Source organism: Lissotriton helveticus, chromosome 3_1 (genome assembly GCF_964261635.1).
Source record: "Lissotriton helveticus chromosome 3_1, aLisHel1.1, whole genome shotgun sequence".
In the NCBI taxonomy this organism is placed as follows: Eukaryota; Metazoa; Chordata; class Amphibia; order Caudata; family Salamandridae; genus Lissotriton; species Lissotriton helveticus.
Window position 1 is genome coordinate 20,458,552 of NC_136061.1, and position 19,007 is coordinate 20,477,558.

Consider the following 19,007-nt stretch of genomic DNA (forward strand, 5'->3'; position numbering starts at 1 on the left):
TGCTCCTTGCACCCTTCGGTTCTCTGGCCCCTCCACCCTTCGGTTCTCTGCTCCTTGCACCCTTCGGTTCTCTGCTCCTTGCACCCTTCGGTTCTCTGCTCCTTGCACCCTTCGGTTCTCTGCTCCTTGCACCCTTCGGTTCTCTGCTCCTTGCACCCTTCGGTTCTCTGGCCCCTCCACCCTTCGGTTCTCTGCTCCTTGCACCCTTCGGTTCTCTGCTCCTTGCACCCTTCGGTTCTCTGGCCCCTCCACCCTTCGGTTCTCTGCTCCTTGCACCCTTCGGTTCTCTGGCCCCTCCACCCTTCGGTTCTCTGCTCCTTGCACCCTTCGGTTCTCTGCTCCTTGCACCCTTCGGTTCTCTGGCCCCTCCACCCTTCGGTTCTCTGCTCCTTGCACCCTTCGGTTCTCTGCTCCTTGCACCCTTCGGTTCTCTGGCCCCTCCACCCTTCGGTTCTCTGCTCCTTGCACCCTTCGGTTCTCTGCTCCTTGCACCCTTCGGTTCTCTGCTCCTTGCACCCTTCGGTTCTCTGCTCCTTGCACCCTTCGGTTCTCTGGCCCCTCCACCCTTCGGTTCTCTGCTCCTTGCACCCTTCGGTTCTCTGGCCCCTCCACCCTTCGGTTCTCTGCTCCTTGCACCCTTCGGTTCTCTGCTCCTTGCACCCTTCGGTTCTCTGCTCCTTGCACCCTTCGGTTCTCTGCTCCTTGCACCCTTCGGTTCTCTGGCCCCTCCACCCTTCGGTTCTCTGCTCCTTGCACCCTTCGGTTCTCTGCTCCTTGCACCCTTCGGTTCTCTGGCCCCTCCACCCTTCGGTTCTCTGCTCCTTGCACCCTTCGGTTCTCTGGCCCCTCCACCCTTCGGTTCTCTGCTCCTTGCACCCTTCGGTTCTCTGCTCCTTGCACCCTTCGGTTCTCTGGCCCCTCCACCCTTTGGTTCTCTGCTCCTTGCACCCTTCGGTTCTCTGCTCCTTGCACCCTTCGGTTCTCTGGCCCCTCCACCCTTCGGTTCTCTGCTCCTTGCACCCTTCGGTTCTCTGCTCCTTGCACCCTTCGGTTCTCTGCTCCTTGCACCCTTCGGTTCTCTGCTCCTTGCACCCTTCGGTTCTCTGGCCCCTCCACCCTTCGGTTCTCTGCTCCTTGCACCCTTCGGTTCTCTGCTCCTTGCACCCTTCGGTTCTCTGCTCCTTGCACCCTTCGGTTCTCTGCTCCTTGCACCCTTCGGTTCTCTGCTCCTTGCACCCTTCGGTTCTCTGGCCCCTCCACCCTTCGGTTCTCTGCTCCTTGCACCCTTCGGTTCTCTGCTCCTTGCACCCTTCGGTTCTCTGGCCCCTCCACCCTTCGGTTCTCTGCTCCTTGCACCCTTCGGTTCTCTGGCCCCTCCACCCTTCGGTTCTCTGCTCCTTGCACCCTTCGGTTCTCTGCTCCTTGCACCCTTCGGTTCTCTGGCCCCTCCACCCTTCGGTTCTCTGCTCCTTGCACCCTTCGGTTCTCTGCTCCTTGCACCCTTCGGTTCTCTGGCCCCTCCACCCTTCGGTTCTCTGCTCCTTGCACCCTTCGGTTCTCTGCTCCTTGCACCCTTCGGTTCTCTGGCCCCTCCACCCTTCGGTTCTCTGCTCCTTGCACCCTTCGGTTCTCTGCTCCTTGCACCCTTCGGTTCTCTGCTCCTTGCACCCTTCGGTTCTCTGGCCCCTCCACCCTTCGGTTCTCTGCTCCTTGCACCCTTCGGTTCTCTGCTCCTTGCACCCTTCGGTTCTCTGGCCCCTCCACCCTTCGGTTCTCTGCTCCTTGCACCCTTCGGTTCTCTGCTCCTTGCACCCTTCGGTTCTCTGCTCCTTGCACCCTTCGGTTCTCTGCTCCTTGCACCCTTCGGTTCTCTGGCCCCTCCACCCTTCGGTTCTCTGCTCCTTGCACCCTTCGGTTCTCTGCTCCTTGCACCCTTCGGTTCTCTGGCCCCTCCACCCTTCGGTTCTCTGCTCCTTGCACCCTTCGGTTCTCTGGCCCCTCCACCCTTCGGTTCTCTGCTCCTTGCACCCTTCGGTTCTCTGCTCCTTGCACCCTTCGGTTCTCTGGCCCCTCCACCCTTCGGTTCTCTGCTCCTTGCACCCTTCGGTTCTCTGCTCCTTGCACCCTTCGGTTCTCTGGCCCCTCCACCCTTCGGTTCTCTGGCCCCTCCACCCTTCGGTTCTCTGCTCCTTGCACCCTTCGGTTCTCTGGCCCCTCCACCCTTCGGTTCTCTGCTCCTTGCACCCTTCGGTTCTCTGCTCCTTGCACCCTTCGGTTCTCTGGCCCCTCCACCCTTCGGTTCTCTGCTCCTTGCACCCTTCGGTTCTCTGCTCCTTGCACCCTTCGGTTCTCTGCTCCTTGCACCCTTCGGTTCTCTGCTCCTTGCACCCTTCGGTTTTCCTCACCACTGGGCCCTTCAGTTCTCTTGGCCCTTGCACTCTTTGGATCTCGAGGCCCTTGCGGCTTTCGGTTCTCTCTCTCCCAGCGCCATGCGCTTCTTTGGGCCTCTCTTCTCCTGCACCCATCGGTCCTGGGACCTGTTATGGCTGTCTGTCTATCTCTGCTCCCGCCGGCCCTGGGTCCCTTCTTGCACCCTATGGTTCTATGGCCCTCCTGTACCCTACGGTTCACTCTCTCTTCGCCTCTCTCAGCGCATCCACTCTTCCGTTCTCTTGCTCTCCTTGCAACCTTTGGTTCTCCCCCCTGCATCTTTCGTTTATCTTGCTACATATTTCGGTTCTCACGTCCGTTTGGGTCTATAATAATAAGAAATAAATGGGGTCTCTCTTTTTCTCTCCTTCCATCCTTCGGTTCTCTGGGCCTCGGAGTTCTTCCGTTCCAGGAGTCCCGTCGCGGCCGGCAAGAGGGGGTAAAGGGGGGGGGAGGGAGCTCGGCGCGAGTGTGGAGGGAGCGACAGAGTCATGTAAATAAAATTTCAACTAAACTTACCTTAACACCTTCCTCCAACTGCGTCCTTCGGATCACGTGCCACCGCTCCTGCTGCTCCTAGGCAGCCTCCCTCCCGCTCCCCTAAGCCACACTCACTGCATGTGGGGGGCGTGGGGCCCCTCAAGAGATTCATTCCCGGTCTGATCTGGGCGGCGCGAAGAGGGGCCCAGTCCTGAGTTAGAAATGGCATCTGTTACGCCAGGGCCCGGGCGTGCGCATGCGCACCAACCATTTCATTAATGAAGAGGCCATGGCATGCGCGCACTGAAGAGGCTTGGTTGCTACCTTTGCTGAGTGAGGGGCCCCCTGAAGCGCGAGGCCCCCGGGGCCCCCCCACACTGCGGGGGCCTGTGTTACGCCCCTGTGGAGAAGGGGCAAAGTCAGCCACTGTCCGATGGCAGAACACAGAGGGACATATTCAGAAAGGCATATTGGAATATATGAAGCAGGTAATTACTTTTACATGCCATTGTGAACTGTCTCCAAAAGATTAAAAAAAATAATAATGATACACACTTGGTGCACATAAAAAGCTCTGCACTCTGTGTGTGCACTTTCACTAATATGGAATTGGACGTTTGGGGCCGTTTCACAAAAGTGCAATAGCATGTGAAAGAGCATTCGTGCATTACTACTTCCTGGCCTCATAAATGCCTTTGTAAACAGACCTCTCTATCCTGTAGTATGTGCCTCCCAACAGCCTACACCGAAAATCAATTGGTGCTGGGGTGCGTGCAGGGCGGCTGGGGCCTCTCAAAGTATAAAGTCCACTCTGTCGAGCAACTGTTGGATGAAAAGTCCCATGCACAACCAGAAAGAAGCATCTCTTATTAGGGCTCCAAAAGTTAACGTTAAAAATCTTTATTCATGCCATTTTCACTTCATTCTTTTTCTTGAAATTATCAATATCAGGATTTCCGTCCTTTTACAGCATTCTTTCCATTTAACAATAATTTCAGCTCTAGCTCCTCCCCAGACTCTTGACAGGCATCCCTTCCACAGAAGTTTAAGTGAGTCATGCATTAAACTGAGGCAACGCCCTCCACAGACTTTTAAATCACTCATATTAAAGAAGCATTTGCAATGCAATAGATCTCGCGTTTACGCAAGTTTAAGCCATTGGCATTGTAAATGACAATGCCTTTTATGTTTTAAAACCAAAACATAAATAAAAAGCATTGTCATTTATAATGCCAATAGCATAAACTAGTGTAAATATGAGACCTATCCTCTCCATCCATCCATCCCCTCCACTCCACTCCATCCATCCATCCATCCATCCATCCCCCCACTCCATCCATCCATCCATCCCCTCCACTCCATCCATCCATCCATCCCTCACTCCATCCATCCATCCCCCACTCCATCCATCCATCCATCCCCTCCACTCCATCCATTCATCAATCCATCCATCCATCCCCACTCCATCGCTATCATCTTGCAAATCATCTTTATACACCAATACAGACTTTGTTAAAAATTTAATGCAACACATTGTCATATACAATGCCAATAACTCAAACTTTAATGCTGCGAGACCTATTGCATTGCAAATGCTTGTTTGATATTGATCTTTAAGACCAGTTTCAGTTTCTATTCCAGGACTGAGGAAGTCCAGTTTCTAGCTTGCTGAGTGGGGAGAGGGGAGTCCTATGTCTATTTTAAGGATTACAGTGCCAGGCAAAGTTATAAGCTTTGTGAGGGTCTGGTAGAAATGGAGGCTGTTTGTTGTTTCAGTTTTATGACCCCAGCCATTTTGGGCAACATGACTCAGAGGAGTAAATTGTTGATAAACTGAATTAAAAGCGCAATAGAAACAAATACCTTGCCATAGTCTTGTACAATAGATGTGCTGGTGATCTCTGCAGTTTATTCCAATCGTCGTGGGAAACAGCGTTGTGTGCAGTGTCTTCTGGGACGATCTGCGAGTCTGCTCTGGACGATCGCTGGAGCAGCAGGGGGGGCTTCGTGAGCGTCGAGATGAGAAGAGGACGATCAGGAGCGGAAGCATGAGTCATCAATGCCGCGATGAGAAGAGGACGATCAGGAGCGGAAACATGAGTCATCAATGTTGCCACTGGGAGCCGGTGCTGCCGTGTAGCAACCGGCGGGAACAAGGGCTGCCATGTGATAGATAGGGGGGCACGTCGGGTCAAGAGCCCATCCCGCCTCGATGGCCGCCGTCGTGTGCCGCTCAGGGGCAAGAGCCCAGCCCGTCCCGATGGCCGCTGTCGTGTGCCGCACAGGGGCGCTCCGCGAGGCAATGCGGAGTGCCGTGCAAACAATCCGGCAGCGGGTCGGGAGCTCAGGAAACGCCGCAAGCAGTCTGTGAACTGCCCAGTCTGGGATAGACAGGGGCGGCACGGGGTCAAGAGCCCGGCCCGCCTCGATGGCTGCCGTTGTGTGTTGCTCAGAGACGCTCCCTGAGGTAATGCTGAGTGCCGAGCAACAATCCGGGCAGCAGGTCGGGTGCCCAGCAGACGCCGCAAGTAATCTGCCCAGTCTGCCAGGACCGCAAATCATCTGCTCAGCTCGGGTAACGGCGTGATCAATCCAGTCGTAGGCACCGTCACCAGCAGATCGGTGGGGATGACCCCAAATGAGCCGGACAGCTCCGATGACCAGATCAGCTCCCACGCGTGCACAGGCTTATCGATGTCCCGCAGGTCTCAGCAGGCTCCAGCCATCAGTCGGTGTCTTCAATGGTGGGGATGTGGATTCATCCGTTGATCTCAGCTCCAGGATTCTTAGCAGGCTCCAGATATCATTCAGTCAAGTAAGAATACGATCCAGTTACTTGTTTTTGTAGAATTCTCCACAAGAGTTGGTGCTAACAGGGATAAATCCACATTGGATCCCAAGCACTAGGAGCTCTTAACAGGTGCTCCTACCAGTCGGCCATCTTGCAGCCTTCATCTTTATCTGAGAAATGTTCCGTTTGAAGCTATTTGTATGTCTTCTTAGAGAAAGTTTAAAAATACAATTAATCTCTTCTTCCTGTTAAATAGATAATTAGTGTAATGACTAATTCATTAAGTTCCAACTCTGTATAATTAACACAGAAAAAAGGATCTCAACATAAGTCTACTGTTACGAACTTTTCCTCCTCCATTATTGTCTTTCGATGATCGCCTTTATTTGTTACGTGCCTTTTTGTTCACCTTTTCATTCCTTTTACTGTAAAGCGCTCTGCTACCTTCGGGTCTAGTTAGCGCTATAGAAAACTTCTAAATAAATAAATAATAAATAAGTTTTAGGCTTGAAACTGCACATTTCTGGGATAAAATAATTACTTTTAACAAGTATCAAAATACTTTTTTTTTTTTAAAAGAACTCAACATAAATTTTAGGTGAGATTTCCTCATATTTATCCCTCACTTAACTAACAAGCAAAGACCTTTTTTAAAAAAAAAATGTAAAAAAATTAAAATTATTTTGAAATCTTTTCTTCCTTGGTTCCTCAATTTTTCTCTGCTGATTATGTCAGTGAAGTATGCTCAATAATGAATCCAGGGCACAGGAAAGTCTTAAAATTAAGTTTAATCCAAGAGTAAAAGATCCCATCCATGAAGAAGCAGACAAGAAATAAGCTGACTCAAAATAGAATGTTTCTATGCAAAGATCGACAGTTACATACTTAAGATTGTACATCTAGAAATATCAAAGCTACAGTACAATGAATAAATATTACATACAGGCAGTCTTGGAGATAGATCTTTGGAAATAGTTTATGGAAATAAACCTTTCCTGTTATATCTTGAGTCCTGTGTCATCACTATAGACTCCTTAGTCCTTTGGCGGGTGTTTTGTGCGCATGCTCAGAAGGACCGCGAACTTCGTATTAAGTGGGCCCAGTGTTTGTGCGCATGCTCCTAAGGGCTTCATAAGTGACACGAGCGTTGCTCTGACATTTTTCTCAACGACGCTGCCGCGTGGCAATAGTGTCTGCTGCCTACGCATGCGCAGATGACAAACGAGGCGTAAGTGGGTTCAGCTCAGCGGTGCGTGACGAACCATTACGTCTCCTTCCGGGCGCCGTCCGTTCGCGCATGCGCGGTGACGTACCCGCGGTCCCGTGTGGTGTGCGCATGCGCAGTCCGAGCTGTAGTGCCTAGAGTCCTGCTTCAGCGAGCGAGCAGGGTCAGGAGCCGGTGACCCCCTGTGAACCCTGACCCCGCGGAGACCCGCCATGGAGCGACCGGAGAAGGTGAGGCCCCTCCCTGGGCTGCGGGCCGGAGGCGGCTGTCGCGAGAGCGGGGCCCCTCGGGTGGGGCCCTCCAGGCAGGCTCGGGGGGAGGGGAGGGTCATAGTGTACGGGCAGGGCCGCGGGGCTGGAGCCTTCGGTCTGTGTGCAACCCCGGCCCCTTCAGTACACGAGCAGCAAGCACTGGCAAAGACAGGAGCCCCCGGCGTCTGATCCGCGCCCTCGACGGGTCTGAGCACCAGTGACCGACCGCACGTGCACCCACCGCCCCGCCGCCTCACCCCCTCCCTGCTGCACCCACCGCTGACACGACCACCACCAAACACACCGGCTCGACCACAGGTGCAGAAGACATTAAAAGAACGCAAGTAGAGAAGATCACCTGCAGCTGTCTCTGCCCAGCTGGTGCTTGCAATAACAATAATACTCTCAGCACCATGAGTCCATCTTGCAAAGCTGGTAAACATTGTCTGTTTTTGTTTTAAGGTTGAAGCTTGGCCCCCACACTCACGAGCAATGCGCTGGCCAAGTTGGAGTGGTAGAACAATATTATAAGCACGTCCCTTGACTTCAATCCAGTCATTTACCTATGAGAATTGTCACCCAATCACAGAACATGTAATGCAACCAGCCCACCCACTCTCTACCAAGCACTAAAATAGAAACACACTAAAAGCACTCAAACAGCATTTCTTCAGCGCTAACTTTTTTATTTTCCCCTCATGCGGGTCGATCCAGGAAACACTGTTGTCTTTGTCGGACATAGGCTTCCAGCAGGGATCAGGGTGGTTGATTCTCCCTACCAGTCTTGGAGAAAACACCACTACCAGCCTTGGAGCACCGTCCAAGGGAGACTTGGATTGGGTCCCCAAACACTAATGCCAGACAAGGCAGAATCACACTACTGCAGACTTCACTTTGAGGCTTTTCAAAGTCTCTTATCAATCTTGTGGGACATAGGACTCAGTTCGGGTAGACTCTGGTGTTCCAGGATTTCATGAGCACCGAGGGATATTCATTACTCTTCCTCAATTCGCAATCAGCAAGATAAGAGTGCTCATGCATGCTCAATACATCGCTTATATTATCTCTGCTGTGTGCATGCACAGTTACTCTCGGACCACTTTCAAGTTGAAGTTTTGACAAGAGGTTAATCTCTCGTTTATCTTCCTTAGGACATCGAAGGTAAGTGCTGCCTGAGAGTTGTATTTGGAGATCCTTGCTGACTAATTTGAGTAGCTGTTTTGGCAACTATGAAATCATCTTTAATTATGGGGAAACTGAAGATAAAACTGTAAAGGGAAGTTATAGAAGCCTTTTATTCACACTATAACACTGGGATTATGGTGTCGCCTGGCAGGGTTTATGGTATCAACTGGCGGTGTTTATGGTATCGACTGGCGGTGTTTATGGTATCGACTGGCGGTGTTTATGGTATCGACTGGCGGTGTTTATGGTATCGACTGGCGGGGTTTACGGTATCGACTGGCGGGGTTTACGGTATCGACTGGCGGGGTTTATGGTATCGACTGGCAGGGTTTATGGTATCGACTGGCAGGGTTTATGGTATCGCCTGGCGGGGTTTATGGTATCGCCTGGCAGGGTTTACGGTATCGACTGGCAGGGTTTATGGTATCGACTGGCAGGGTTTATGGTATCGACTGGCAGGGTTTATGGTATCGACTGGCAGGGTTTATGGTATCGACTGGCAGGGTTTATGGTATCGACTGGCAGGGTTTATGGTATCACCTGGCGGGGTTTATGGTATCGCCTGGCAGGGTTTACGGTATCGACTGGCGGGGTTTACGGTATCGACTGGCGGGGTTTACGGTATCGACTGGCGGGGTTTACGGTATCGACTGGCGGGGTTTACGGTATCGACTGGTGGGGTTTACGGTATTGACTGGCGGGGTTTATGGTATCGACTGGCAGGGTTTATGGTATCAACTGGCAGGGTTTATGGTATCACCTGGCGGGGTTTATGGTATCGCCTGGCGGGGTTTACGGTATCGACTGGCGGGGTTTACGGTATCGACTGGCGGGGTTTACGGTATCGACTGGCGGGGTTTACGGTATCGACTGGCGGGGTTTACGGAATCGACTGGCGGGGTTTACGGTATCGACTGGCAGGGTTTATGGTAGCGACTGGCGGGGTTTATGGTATCGACTGGCGGGGTTTATGGTATCGACTGGCGGGGTTTACGGTATCGACTGGCGGGGTTTACGGTATCGACTGGTGGGGTTTACGGTATCGACTGGCGGGGTTTACGGTATCGACTGGCGGGGTTTACGGTATCGACTGGTGGGGTTTATGGTATCGACTGGCAGGGTTTATGGTATCGACTGGCAGGGTTTATGGTATCGACTGGCGGGGTTTATGGTATCGACTGGCGGGGTTTATGGTATTGCCTGGCGAGGTTTATGGTATCGACTGGCAGGGTTTATGGTATCGACTGGCAGGGTTTATGGTATCGACTGGCGGGGTTTACGGTATCGACTGGCGGGGTTTACGGTATCGACTGGCGGGGTTTACGGTATCGACTGGCGGGGTTTACGGTATCGACTGGCGGGGTTTACGGCGTCTCCTGGCGGGGTTTACGGCGTCTCCTGGCAGGGTTTACGGCGTCTCCTGGCGGGGTTTACGGCGTCTCCTGGTAGGTTATATATTTGTTAACTTACAAATCTATTTCTCTGTGTAAGAAGGGAGTTGTGGACTAGGAGTGGTGGGGCCTTGTGCCCGAAGGCACTCTTTCATCCCCACTCCTCCAAACCCACTTTTCCCCTAAAAATTATAGCAAAATGTTCCTGGCGCCGATGTCCTGGTGTGTTTTCCCACCTCTTAATAGACACATGCAGACCAGAGCCTCCAAAAACGAGCCAGAAAACCCCTCTATGTAGAATTTATCAGTTAGTCTTTTCTACCACCATGTAATATCAGCTCCTCACTGGGTGGCCACGTGAAGGTTGCTGATATCGTGTGACACACGGTGGCACAGTGTTTGTTGGCAGGTCTGAGGTTTCTAGGTAGCCACATGACCGGACTCTGAGCGCCATGTGGTTTGTATTCTGGACTTCTCCTTCCACTGCATTTGAGCAATGCTTCCCAACTTATCAGGCTCTGCTTGGCACGGCATTCATGGTCTTCCTGGCACTGTAGCTTGGCATTTCTAGGCACAGTGTACAGCATCTCAGTTTCAGCTGGGGTGGCATTTGAAAATTACGTGGCAGCGTCTTCAGGCAAGGCATTGCGTGGGAGGAAGGCTTTGCCTGGCACAATAGCTTGACGTTTCATGCAACAGACAGTAGCTCAATGCTTTGCACAATATTTGGCCAGAGCATGACAGTATCAGACCATAACTTCGCACCTTATCTAATCAGCTTGTTGCCATTTCTACGTAACCTGTTGTTAGAATAAGACCCATTCTCTATAAATACTACAATAAATACAAATATATAAATCCCCACCATTGTAGCTGGGCAACTCCTGGTACATACCCATTCGTTCACAATAGTCTGATCATCTCCTTGGATAGTATCTGATACATCTCTTACGGGTCAGTTTCTGGGGGCCCTTTAATTAATCAGTAAAAGTATATTTCATGTCTCCGTATCCCATGTAGAAAGGCTTAGCAGCTAATGGGTAGTGTATTATTTATGTTTGCCTTATAATCCCGGTCTCTCTCGCACCCTCTTTTTCCACTCCGTTTCTCTTCATTCTTCCTTCCTTCCTTGCTGTCTCACTCTCTTTCTCACCCTGGGGATCTTTGGAAAAACCAAAAGGGATTGAAGGGCCACTGTGGCCTGGCAGACCTGAGATCCCATTTTTTTCTCTCTAAACATCTCACACCACATCCATAAAATAGGAAATGCCTAGGAGAAAAAATTGCCATCTGGTTGGCAAACTAGATTTAGAAGGTGCCACCATCGTTCATAATGGTAATTTCCTGGTGCAGTGCCTGAATTAAATATTTTGGCTGTGTTGATGAACAATTTCAAAGGTTCTGTGTCTGAGCATTTTCTGTTTGTGTAATATTCCCTTGGAATATAATGTAAATGCCATGGTTTAGTACTTTGTCGGATGCCACTTAGTGAATACATGTTGTATGTTTTCTAGTAGTGAGCATGACCTCAATGTCGAGGCACACTATCTCCTAAACTAGTACTCGCTGATGTTTGCAGCTTGCATTCTCTGTTGCTCATTCTCTCTGAGGAGTACTGACTGAGTGGCAATTTGTTTGAGATAATCCGTTTTAAAAAACATTTTTACTGTTTTATGTAGCACAATTTTGGCCTTGACTGGAGCAATAAAATATGTTGCACTTTTGTTTGGGTTTTTTGTCTGTGTGGATGTTTTTCTTTTGCTATTTGGGTTTGGGGAGTGTGGGAGGGCAGGTCGGATAAACAGACGCGGAGGTTGAATGTATTTTCCAAAGGTGCGCTTTTTATTAACAGTGATTGTAGAAGTTGATGTTACGGCGATGGTCTCTTCTCCCTCTTCTCTTTGGTCCGTTCCCGATGAGCTGGGTTGGGGATCATAGGTGGATGGATTCAGCTCTTCTGTTTCCTTGGTGTTACTCCTGAGGCTTATAAGAGAGGAGAGAAGACAGCCGCCAGTCACTGCTGTGAGGAGGGGATAGTGTGATTTCTAGGTATACCCGTCACCACACCCGGTGAGTAGTGGTTTCTTTGTTCAGAACACGTAGATGCGGGCAACTCTTTAACGAAACGATAGGGAGGGGTAGGGGAAAACCAATGGAAGGGAGTGTGTGGAAGTCTAGACACGAGTATTCCAGCAAGATCAATGTTCACAAAGAAGGATAGCCGGTGCTCACAAATAATACAAAGGGCATCAAGGAATAGAATGGAGATTGTGCCCTACACGAGGATTCGATATTGTAATGTCTCCCCTTATTCTCCGTATCCGCTAGCTCTCCCACCGCCCTCTAACCCTCCCGGAATGACCCCAGAGACGCAGTTACTCACCGGCTCTGCCGCAATTCTCCAGCCTCCTCCGGTGGAAACCACCACTCCTCGCTCCACCGCTCGTCCGGTTCCTCGTCTTCTCTACAGACATCCTCGTCCCGCGGTTCCTCCTTCACGTGGTTGCTTTCTTCACCTCTCCGTTCTTCCTCGTCCTGCTTCCCGCTGTTCGCCCCTCCATTGTTGGTCCAAGACAAACTTCCTTTGAGTTGCTCCTCTTTCATTGGACATTGGAAACACCTTCCGGGGTTATTTCCTCCTACTTCCGGGTTCAGCTCTTGGTCCCGCTGTATGGAAATAGGAGAGTTGGGTGCGTTTTGTGGCCTTATTTCCGCCTTCGTATAATCAAGTTTCGGGCAGCTGACTCCTAGAGAAACTGCAAACACAACAATGATGGACAGAATGTGGATCAATGTCACACATTCACCCCAATCCAAAGATCTGGGCCCAAATCCATCGTTTTTCCACTCCACACCACCCTGGGTTAGACAATGGCGATATGCAAATCAGCGCTGACCCTGTGCCCCATGGGAACAGTCCAGTCCGAACTACAAAAGCCATGTCCTTCCCAGAACGGAAACAAGCATCCGAGGACCGGCCCGGTTTCGAGGTAACACCTCTCATCAGCCCGGCTAGCTTGATTCCAGTGGTGTGGAGTGCCTGGGACTCACGTCTGAGCATCCCCAGTACACTTAGAGCGGTACCTGCAAACACAACAATGATGGACAGAATGTGGATCAATGTCACACATTCACCCCAGTCCAAAGATCTGGGCCCAAATCCATCGTTTTTCCACTCCACACCACCCTGGGTTAGACAATGGCGATATGCAAATCAGCGCTGACCCTGTGCCCCATGGGAACAGTCCAGTCCGAACTACAAAAGCCATGTCCTTCCCAGAACGGAAACAAGCATCCGAGGACCGGCCCGGTTTCGAGGTAACACCTCTCATCAGCCCGGCTAGCTTGATTCCAGTGGTGTGGAGTGCCTGGGACTCACGTCTGAGCATCCCCAGTACACTTAGAGCGGTACCTGCAAACACAACAATGATGGACAGAATGTAGATCAATGTCACACATTCACCCCAGTCCAAAGATTTGGGCCCAAATCCATCGTTTTTCCTCTCCACACCACCCTGGGTTAGACAATGGCGATATGCAAATCAGCGCTGACCCTGTGCCCCATGGGAACAGTCCAGTCCGAACTACAAAAGCCATGTCCTTCCCAGAACGGAAACAAGCATCCGAGGACCGGCCCGGTTTCGAGGTAACACCTCTCATCAGCCCGGCTAGCTTGATTCCAGTGGTGTGGAGTGCCTGGGACTCACGTCTGAGCATCCCCAGTACACTTAGAGCGGTACCTGCAAACACAACCATGATGGACAGAATGTGGATCAATGTCACACATTCACCCCAGTCCAAAGATCTGGGCCCAAATCTATCGTTTTTCCACTCCACACCACCCTGGGTTAGACAATGGCGATATGCAAATCGGCGCTGACCCTGTGCCCCATGGGAACAGTCCAGTCCGAACTACAATCAATCAATCAATCAATCAATCAAGACATTTATATAGCGCACTACTCACCCGTAGGGTCTCAAGGCGCTAGGAGGGGAGGGTGCCGTTACTGCTCGAACAGCCAGGTCTTGAGCTTCTTCCTGAAGGAGAGGTGGTCTTGGGTCATGCGCAGGTCGGTCGGGAGGGAGTTCCAGGTCTTGGCGGCCAAGTAGGAGAAGGACCTTCCTCCTGTTGTCGCTCTTCGGATGCGCGGGACGGCGGCGAGGGCGTGGTTGGTTGATCTGAGGTGGCGCTTGGGAGCGTAGAAGTTGATTCGGTTGTTGAGGTAGCTCGGGCCTTGGTCGTGTAGGGCTTTGTGTGCGTGGGTGAGGAGACGGAAGGTGATCCTTTTGTTGACGGGGAGCCAGTGCAGGTCTCTCAGATGTCCGGAGATGTGGCTGTTTCGTGGGATGTCGAGGATGAGTCTGGCTGAGGCGTTCTGGATCCGCTGGAGTCTCTTCTGGAGCTTGGCGGTTGTTCCGGCGTAGAGGGCGTTGCCGTAGTCCAGTCGGCTGGTGACGAGGGCCTGAGTGACAGTCTTCCTGGTCTCGGTGGGGATCCACCAGAAGATCTTCCGTAGCATGCGCAGGATGTTGAAGCATGACGAGGAGACGGCGTTGACTTGTCTGGTCATGGAGAGGGAGGAGTCCAGGATGAAGCCCAGGTTGCGTGCGTGGTCCGTCGGTTTGGGTGCGGTGCCCAGGGCGGGGGGCCACCAGGAGTCGTCCCAGGCGGAGGGCGAGGAGCCCAGGATGAGGACCTCCGTCTTGTCTGAGTTCAGTTTCAGGCGGCTGGTCGTCATCCACTCGGCTACATCTCTCATCCCTTCGTGCAGGTTGGCTCTGGCGGCGGCGGGGTCGTTGGTCAGGGAGAGGATCAGCTGGGTGTCGTCGGCGTAGGAGATTATGTTGAGGTTGTGTTGGCGTGCGATGGCCGCGAGGGGGCTCATGTAGACGTTGAAGAGGGTGGGGCTCAGCGAGGATCCTTGAGGGACGCCGCAGATGACTTCGGTGGCCTCTGACTTGTACGGTGGTAGGCGGACTCTCTGTGTTCTTCCGTCGAGGAAGGAGGTGATCCATTCCAGTGCCTTCTCCTGGATTCCGATGTTGCCGAGGCGCTGCACTAGGGTGCGGTGGCAGACAGTGTCGAATGCCGCGGAGAGGTCCAGGAGGATGAGGGCCGCTGTTTCTCCGTTGTCCATCAGGGTTCGGATGTCATCGGTGGCAGCGATGAGGGCGGTCTCGGTGCTGTGGTTGGCTCGGAAGCCAGACTGTGAGGGGTCGAGGGATCCATTTGTCTCGAGGAAGGCGGCCAGCTGTTTGTTGACGGTCTTTTCGATGACTTTGGCCGGGAACGGGAGGAGCGAGATGGGACGGTAATTCTTGAGTTCGGTGGGGTCCGCTGTAGGTTTCTTGAGTAGAGCGCTGAGTTCGGCGTGCTTCCAGCTCTCAGGGAAGGTGGCGGTGTTGAAGGAGGTGTTGATGATGTCCCGCAGGTGGGGTGCGATGACAACGTCGGCCTCGTTGAAGACGTGGTGAGGGCAGGGGTCGGTCGGAGATCCGGAGTGGACGGAGTTCATTGTGCGGACGGTGTCTTCGGTGCTGATCGGAGTCCAGGCGCGGAGGGTGGTGGTGGGTGGCGTTGTTGCAGTTGTGGCGTGCGTCGGTTGGAAGCTGAAGCTGTTGTGTATGTCCGCGATCTTGTTGTGGAAGTAGGAGGCGAGGGAGTTGCAGAGGTCTTGCGATGGGGTGATGTCGTTGTTTCCGGCGTTGGGGTTGGAGAGCTCTTTCACGATGTTGAAGAGTTCCTTGCAGTTGTGTGCGTTGTTGTCCAGCCGGTCCTTGTATGCATTTTTCTTGGTGGCGCGGATCAGTTGGTGGTGTTTCCGGGTGGCGAGCTTGAGGGTGGTCATGTTGTCCATTGTTGGTTCCCTTCTCCATACTTTCTCGAGGGCTCGGCAGTTCTTCTTGGAGCTCTTTAGTTCGTCGGTGAACCATGGGGCTTTTCTGCTGCCGGGTCTGCTGGGCGGGGTCCTCAGAGGGGCGAGTTCATCCGCGCAGTTGCTGATCCACTTCGTGAGGTTGTCGGCGGCCTGGCTGGGGTTCGCTGAGCCGGCCGGAGGGTGCTGGCTCAGGGAGGCGGTGAGCTGGTCGGCTGTGATCTTGTTCCAGCTTCTTCGGGCAACCTGTTGCTGGTGGTGGATCGTCGTTCTCTTGAAGGTGAAGTGGACGCAGCTGTGGTCCGTCCAGTGGAGTCCTGTTGCGTGGCTGAAGGCGATGTCTTTGCTGGATGAGAAGACGGCGTCGAGTGTGTGTCCGGCGAGGTGGGTGGGGGTGGACACCAGCTGCTTGAGTCCGAGGTTGTCGAGCAGGGTGATGGTGTTCCGGTCGTTGTTGTTCTCCAGGTGGAAGTTGAGGTCCCCCAGGAGGATGTAGTCGGCGGAGGGGAGGGCATGCGGGCTGATGAAGTCGGCGATGTCCTCGCTGAATCGTGTGCGTGGTCCCGGGGGTCGGTAAATCAGGGTGCCTCTGAGGGTGGTCTTCGGGTCGGTGTGGATCTGGAAGTGCAGGTGTTCGGCGGTGGTTAGGGTGTCGTCGGTGTTGGTCGTGATGCGGATGGTGTCCCTGTGGATGATGGCGATGCCTCCTCCCATCTGGTTGGCGGGGCGGTCCCTCCGAGTGATCTTGTAGCCCTCTGGGACGGCGATGGCGATGTCGGGCGCTGAGGAGGCGTTCATCCAGGTTTCCGTGAGGAAGGCGACGTCTGGTGAAGTTGTGTCGAGGAGGTTCCAGAGTTCGACGGCGTGTCTGTGGACGGAGCGGGTGTTGAGCAGGATGCACTTGAGGTGGTTGCTGCTGGTGTTCGGCTTGGCGGGTGCTGGTGCAGGGTAGGTCCGGATGCAGGTGAACTTGCAGGCGTGGCAGCTGAAGGGTCCGTGGGTGTGCCTCGGGGTGGCTCGGTGGCATCCCGGGGTGCCGCCAGTGTTGAGTGCGATGAGTTCGGCGGCGTTGTAGGATCGTCGGGTCGTCTTCCGTCGGTGGGGGCCAGGGGTCCTGGCGCTGGGCGCGGTCCAGGCGCAGACGGGCTTACCTTTGGCGCGCCTTCGGCGCACAATCGGCGCGCCCGCTGCGCGTGACTGCGGTCGCCATATATGGCGAAGTGCGAGGGGGGGCGGAGCAGCTGGGAGGCGGGAGCGGGGAGGGTACAGAAGGAAAAAGGGGGCGGGGTAAGCGGTGGTGGCGGGAAGCGGGGAGGGAGAGACGAAGGGGATTGCAGTCAGGAAAACAGGGAAACAGACACAGATGTACAAACCTAATAAAACAAATACTACAATGCACAAGCCAGGGGCACAGGGCAAGAAGCGGCGCCCAGGAGCCTGCAGGACAGGCGAGCACGGACCACGCTGCTCACAGGCAGGGGGCGTGGTCCGCGGCGGCAACCGGGCAGCGAGGCAGACAGGCGGGGGTGGCACACGCAGCAGCTGGTGGCCGTGCGGCGCGGGGGTGTCCTACAAAAGCCATGTCCTTCCCAGAACGGAAACAAGCATCCGAGGACCGGCCCGGTTTCGAGGTAACACCTCTCATCAGCCCGGCTAGCTTGATTCCAGTGGTGTGGAGTGCCTGGGACTCACGTCTGAGCATCCCCAGTACACTTAGAGCGGTACCTGCAAACACAACAATGATGGACAGAATGTGGATCAATGTCACACATTCACCCCAGTCCAAAGATCTGGGCCCAAATCCATCGTTTTTCCACTCCACACCACCCTGGGTTAGACAATGGCAATATGCAAATCAGCGCTGACCCTGTGCCCCATGGGAACAGTCCAGTCCGAACTACAAAAGCCATGTCCTTCCCAGAACGGAAACAAGCATCCGAGGACCAGCCCGGTTTCGAGGTAACACCTCTCATCAGCCCGGCTAGATTGATTCCAGTGGTGTGGAGTGCCTGGGACTCACGTCTGAGCATCCCCAGTACACTTAGAGCGGTACCTGCAAACACAACAATGATGGACAGAATGTGGATCAATGTCACACATTCACCCCAGTCCTCGAAACCGGGCCGGTCCTCGGATGCTTGTTTCCGTTCTGGGAAGGACATGGCTTTTGTAGTTCGGACTGGACTGTTCCCATGGGGCACAGGGTCAGCGCTGATTTGCATATCGCCATTGTCTAACCCAGGGTGGTGTGGAGTGGAAAAACGATGGATTTGGGCCCAGATCTTTGGACTGGGGTGAATGTGTGACATTGATCCACATTCTGTCCATCACTGTTGTGTTTGCAATTACCGCTCTAAGTGTACTGGGGATGCTCAGACGTGAGTCCCAGGCACTCCACACCACTGGAATCAAGCTAGCCGGGCTGATGAGAGGTGTTACCTCGAAACCGGGCCGGTCCTCGGATGCTTGTTTCCGTTCTGGGAAGGACATGGCTTTTGTAGTTCGGACTGGACTGTTCCCATGGGGCACAGGGTCAGCGCTGATTTGCATATCGCCATTGTCTAACCCAGGGTGGTGTGGAGTGGAAAAACGATGGATTTGGGCCCAGATCTTTGGACTGGGGTGAATGTGTGACATTGATCCACATTCTGTCCATCATTGTTGTGTTTGCAATTACGACTCCTAGAGAAACAGCACGTCTGTATCAGGATTCTGGTAAGAGTCCGGTTCTAGCGCTCACTTTCTCACATGGAGATTATGATTTGCTCAAAATCATAGCCCGTTGAGCCAAGGCTGGAATCAAACCTGTTTCAAAGTTCCAAGGTGGACAATTCCAGCCCCTAGGCCAATCTGCTTTCTAAAGGTGCTTTTATTGTAGGATGTTGATATCTCTCCCACCATGATTGCAAGGGTGTGCTCTTGGCACAGCTTAGTTCATGTTTCCGGTCCCACAAAGTCTCCCATAAGTACCTTTTCTCATAATATTCCATCCATGATGCGAACAAGAAATGGCAAAGCCAGAACTGCTTACCTTTTGAAAGGCAGAGACATTTGCTTTGCCAGTGCTTGGTTGTATCAGCATATGGGCGGATCAAAAGAGGTAATCCTCAAAATCCATACTCTTGGGCCGACACTGGCCATCACACGTTTCCAAAAATGACAAGTGGACATGCAACAGGTGTTCCCAGAAATGTATAAAGTTGGGAGACAGGCAGATGACTTGAGTGAGGGCTACCCACTTGCCATATAGCTTACATTTTAAAACGAACGGAATGACCCCAGATGACCACAACAATGTATATTACAGAGCAAGTTTAGCAGGGGCGGCCGGTGAGGTTTGTAAGTGGAGATGCTGGGTTTGGTCTGGGGTGGGGGGCT

General features: G+C 53.0%; 1 protein-coding gene across 3 annotated transcripts in view; it reads left to right on the plus strand.

The window, feature by feature from the left end:
• Positions 1-7,033: 7,033 nt before the first annotated feature.
• LOC144822050 (uncharacterized) overlaps positions 7,034-19,007 on the plus strand; it is a 118,025-nt gene continuing 106,051 nt past the window's right edge. The window contains exon 1 of one of the 3 annotated variants that reach the window (XM_078679119.1): positions 7,034-7,156. In XM_078679119.1, the coding sequence (XP_078535245.1) occupies positions 7,139-7,156 (18 nt within the window). In that variant the 5' untranslated portion in view covers positions 7,034-7,138. Of the gene's footprint in view, positions 7,157-7,533; positions 7,613-19,007 lie in introns of those variants that run through there. The other 2 variants (XM_078679118.1, XM_078679121.1) reach the window with 2 other exon arrangements.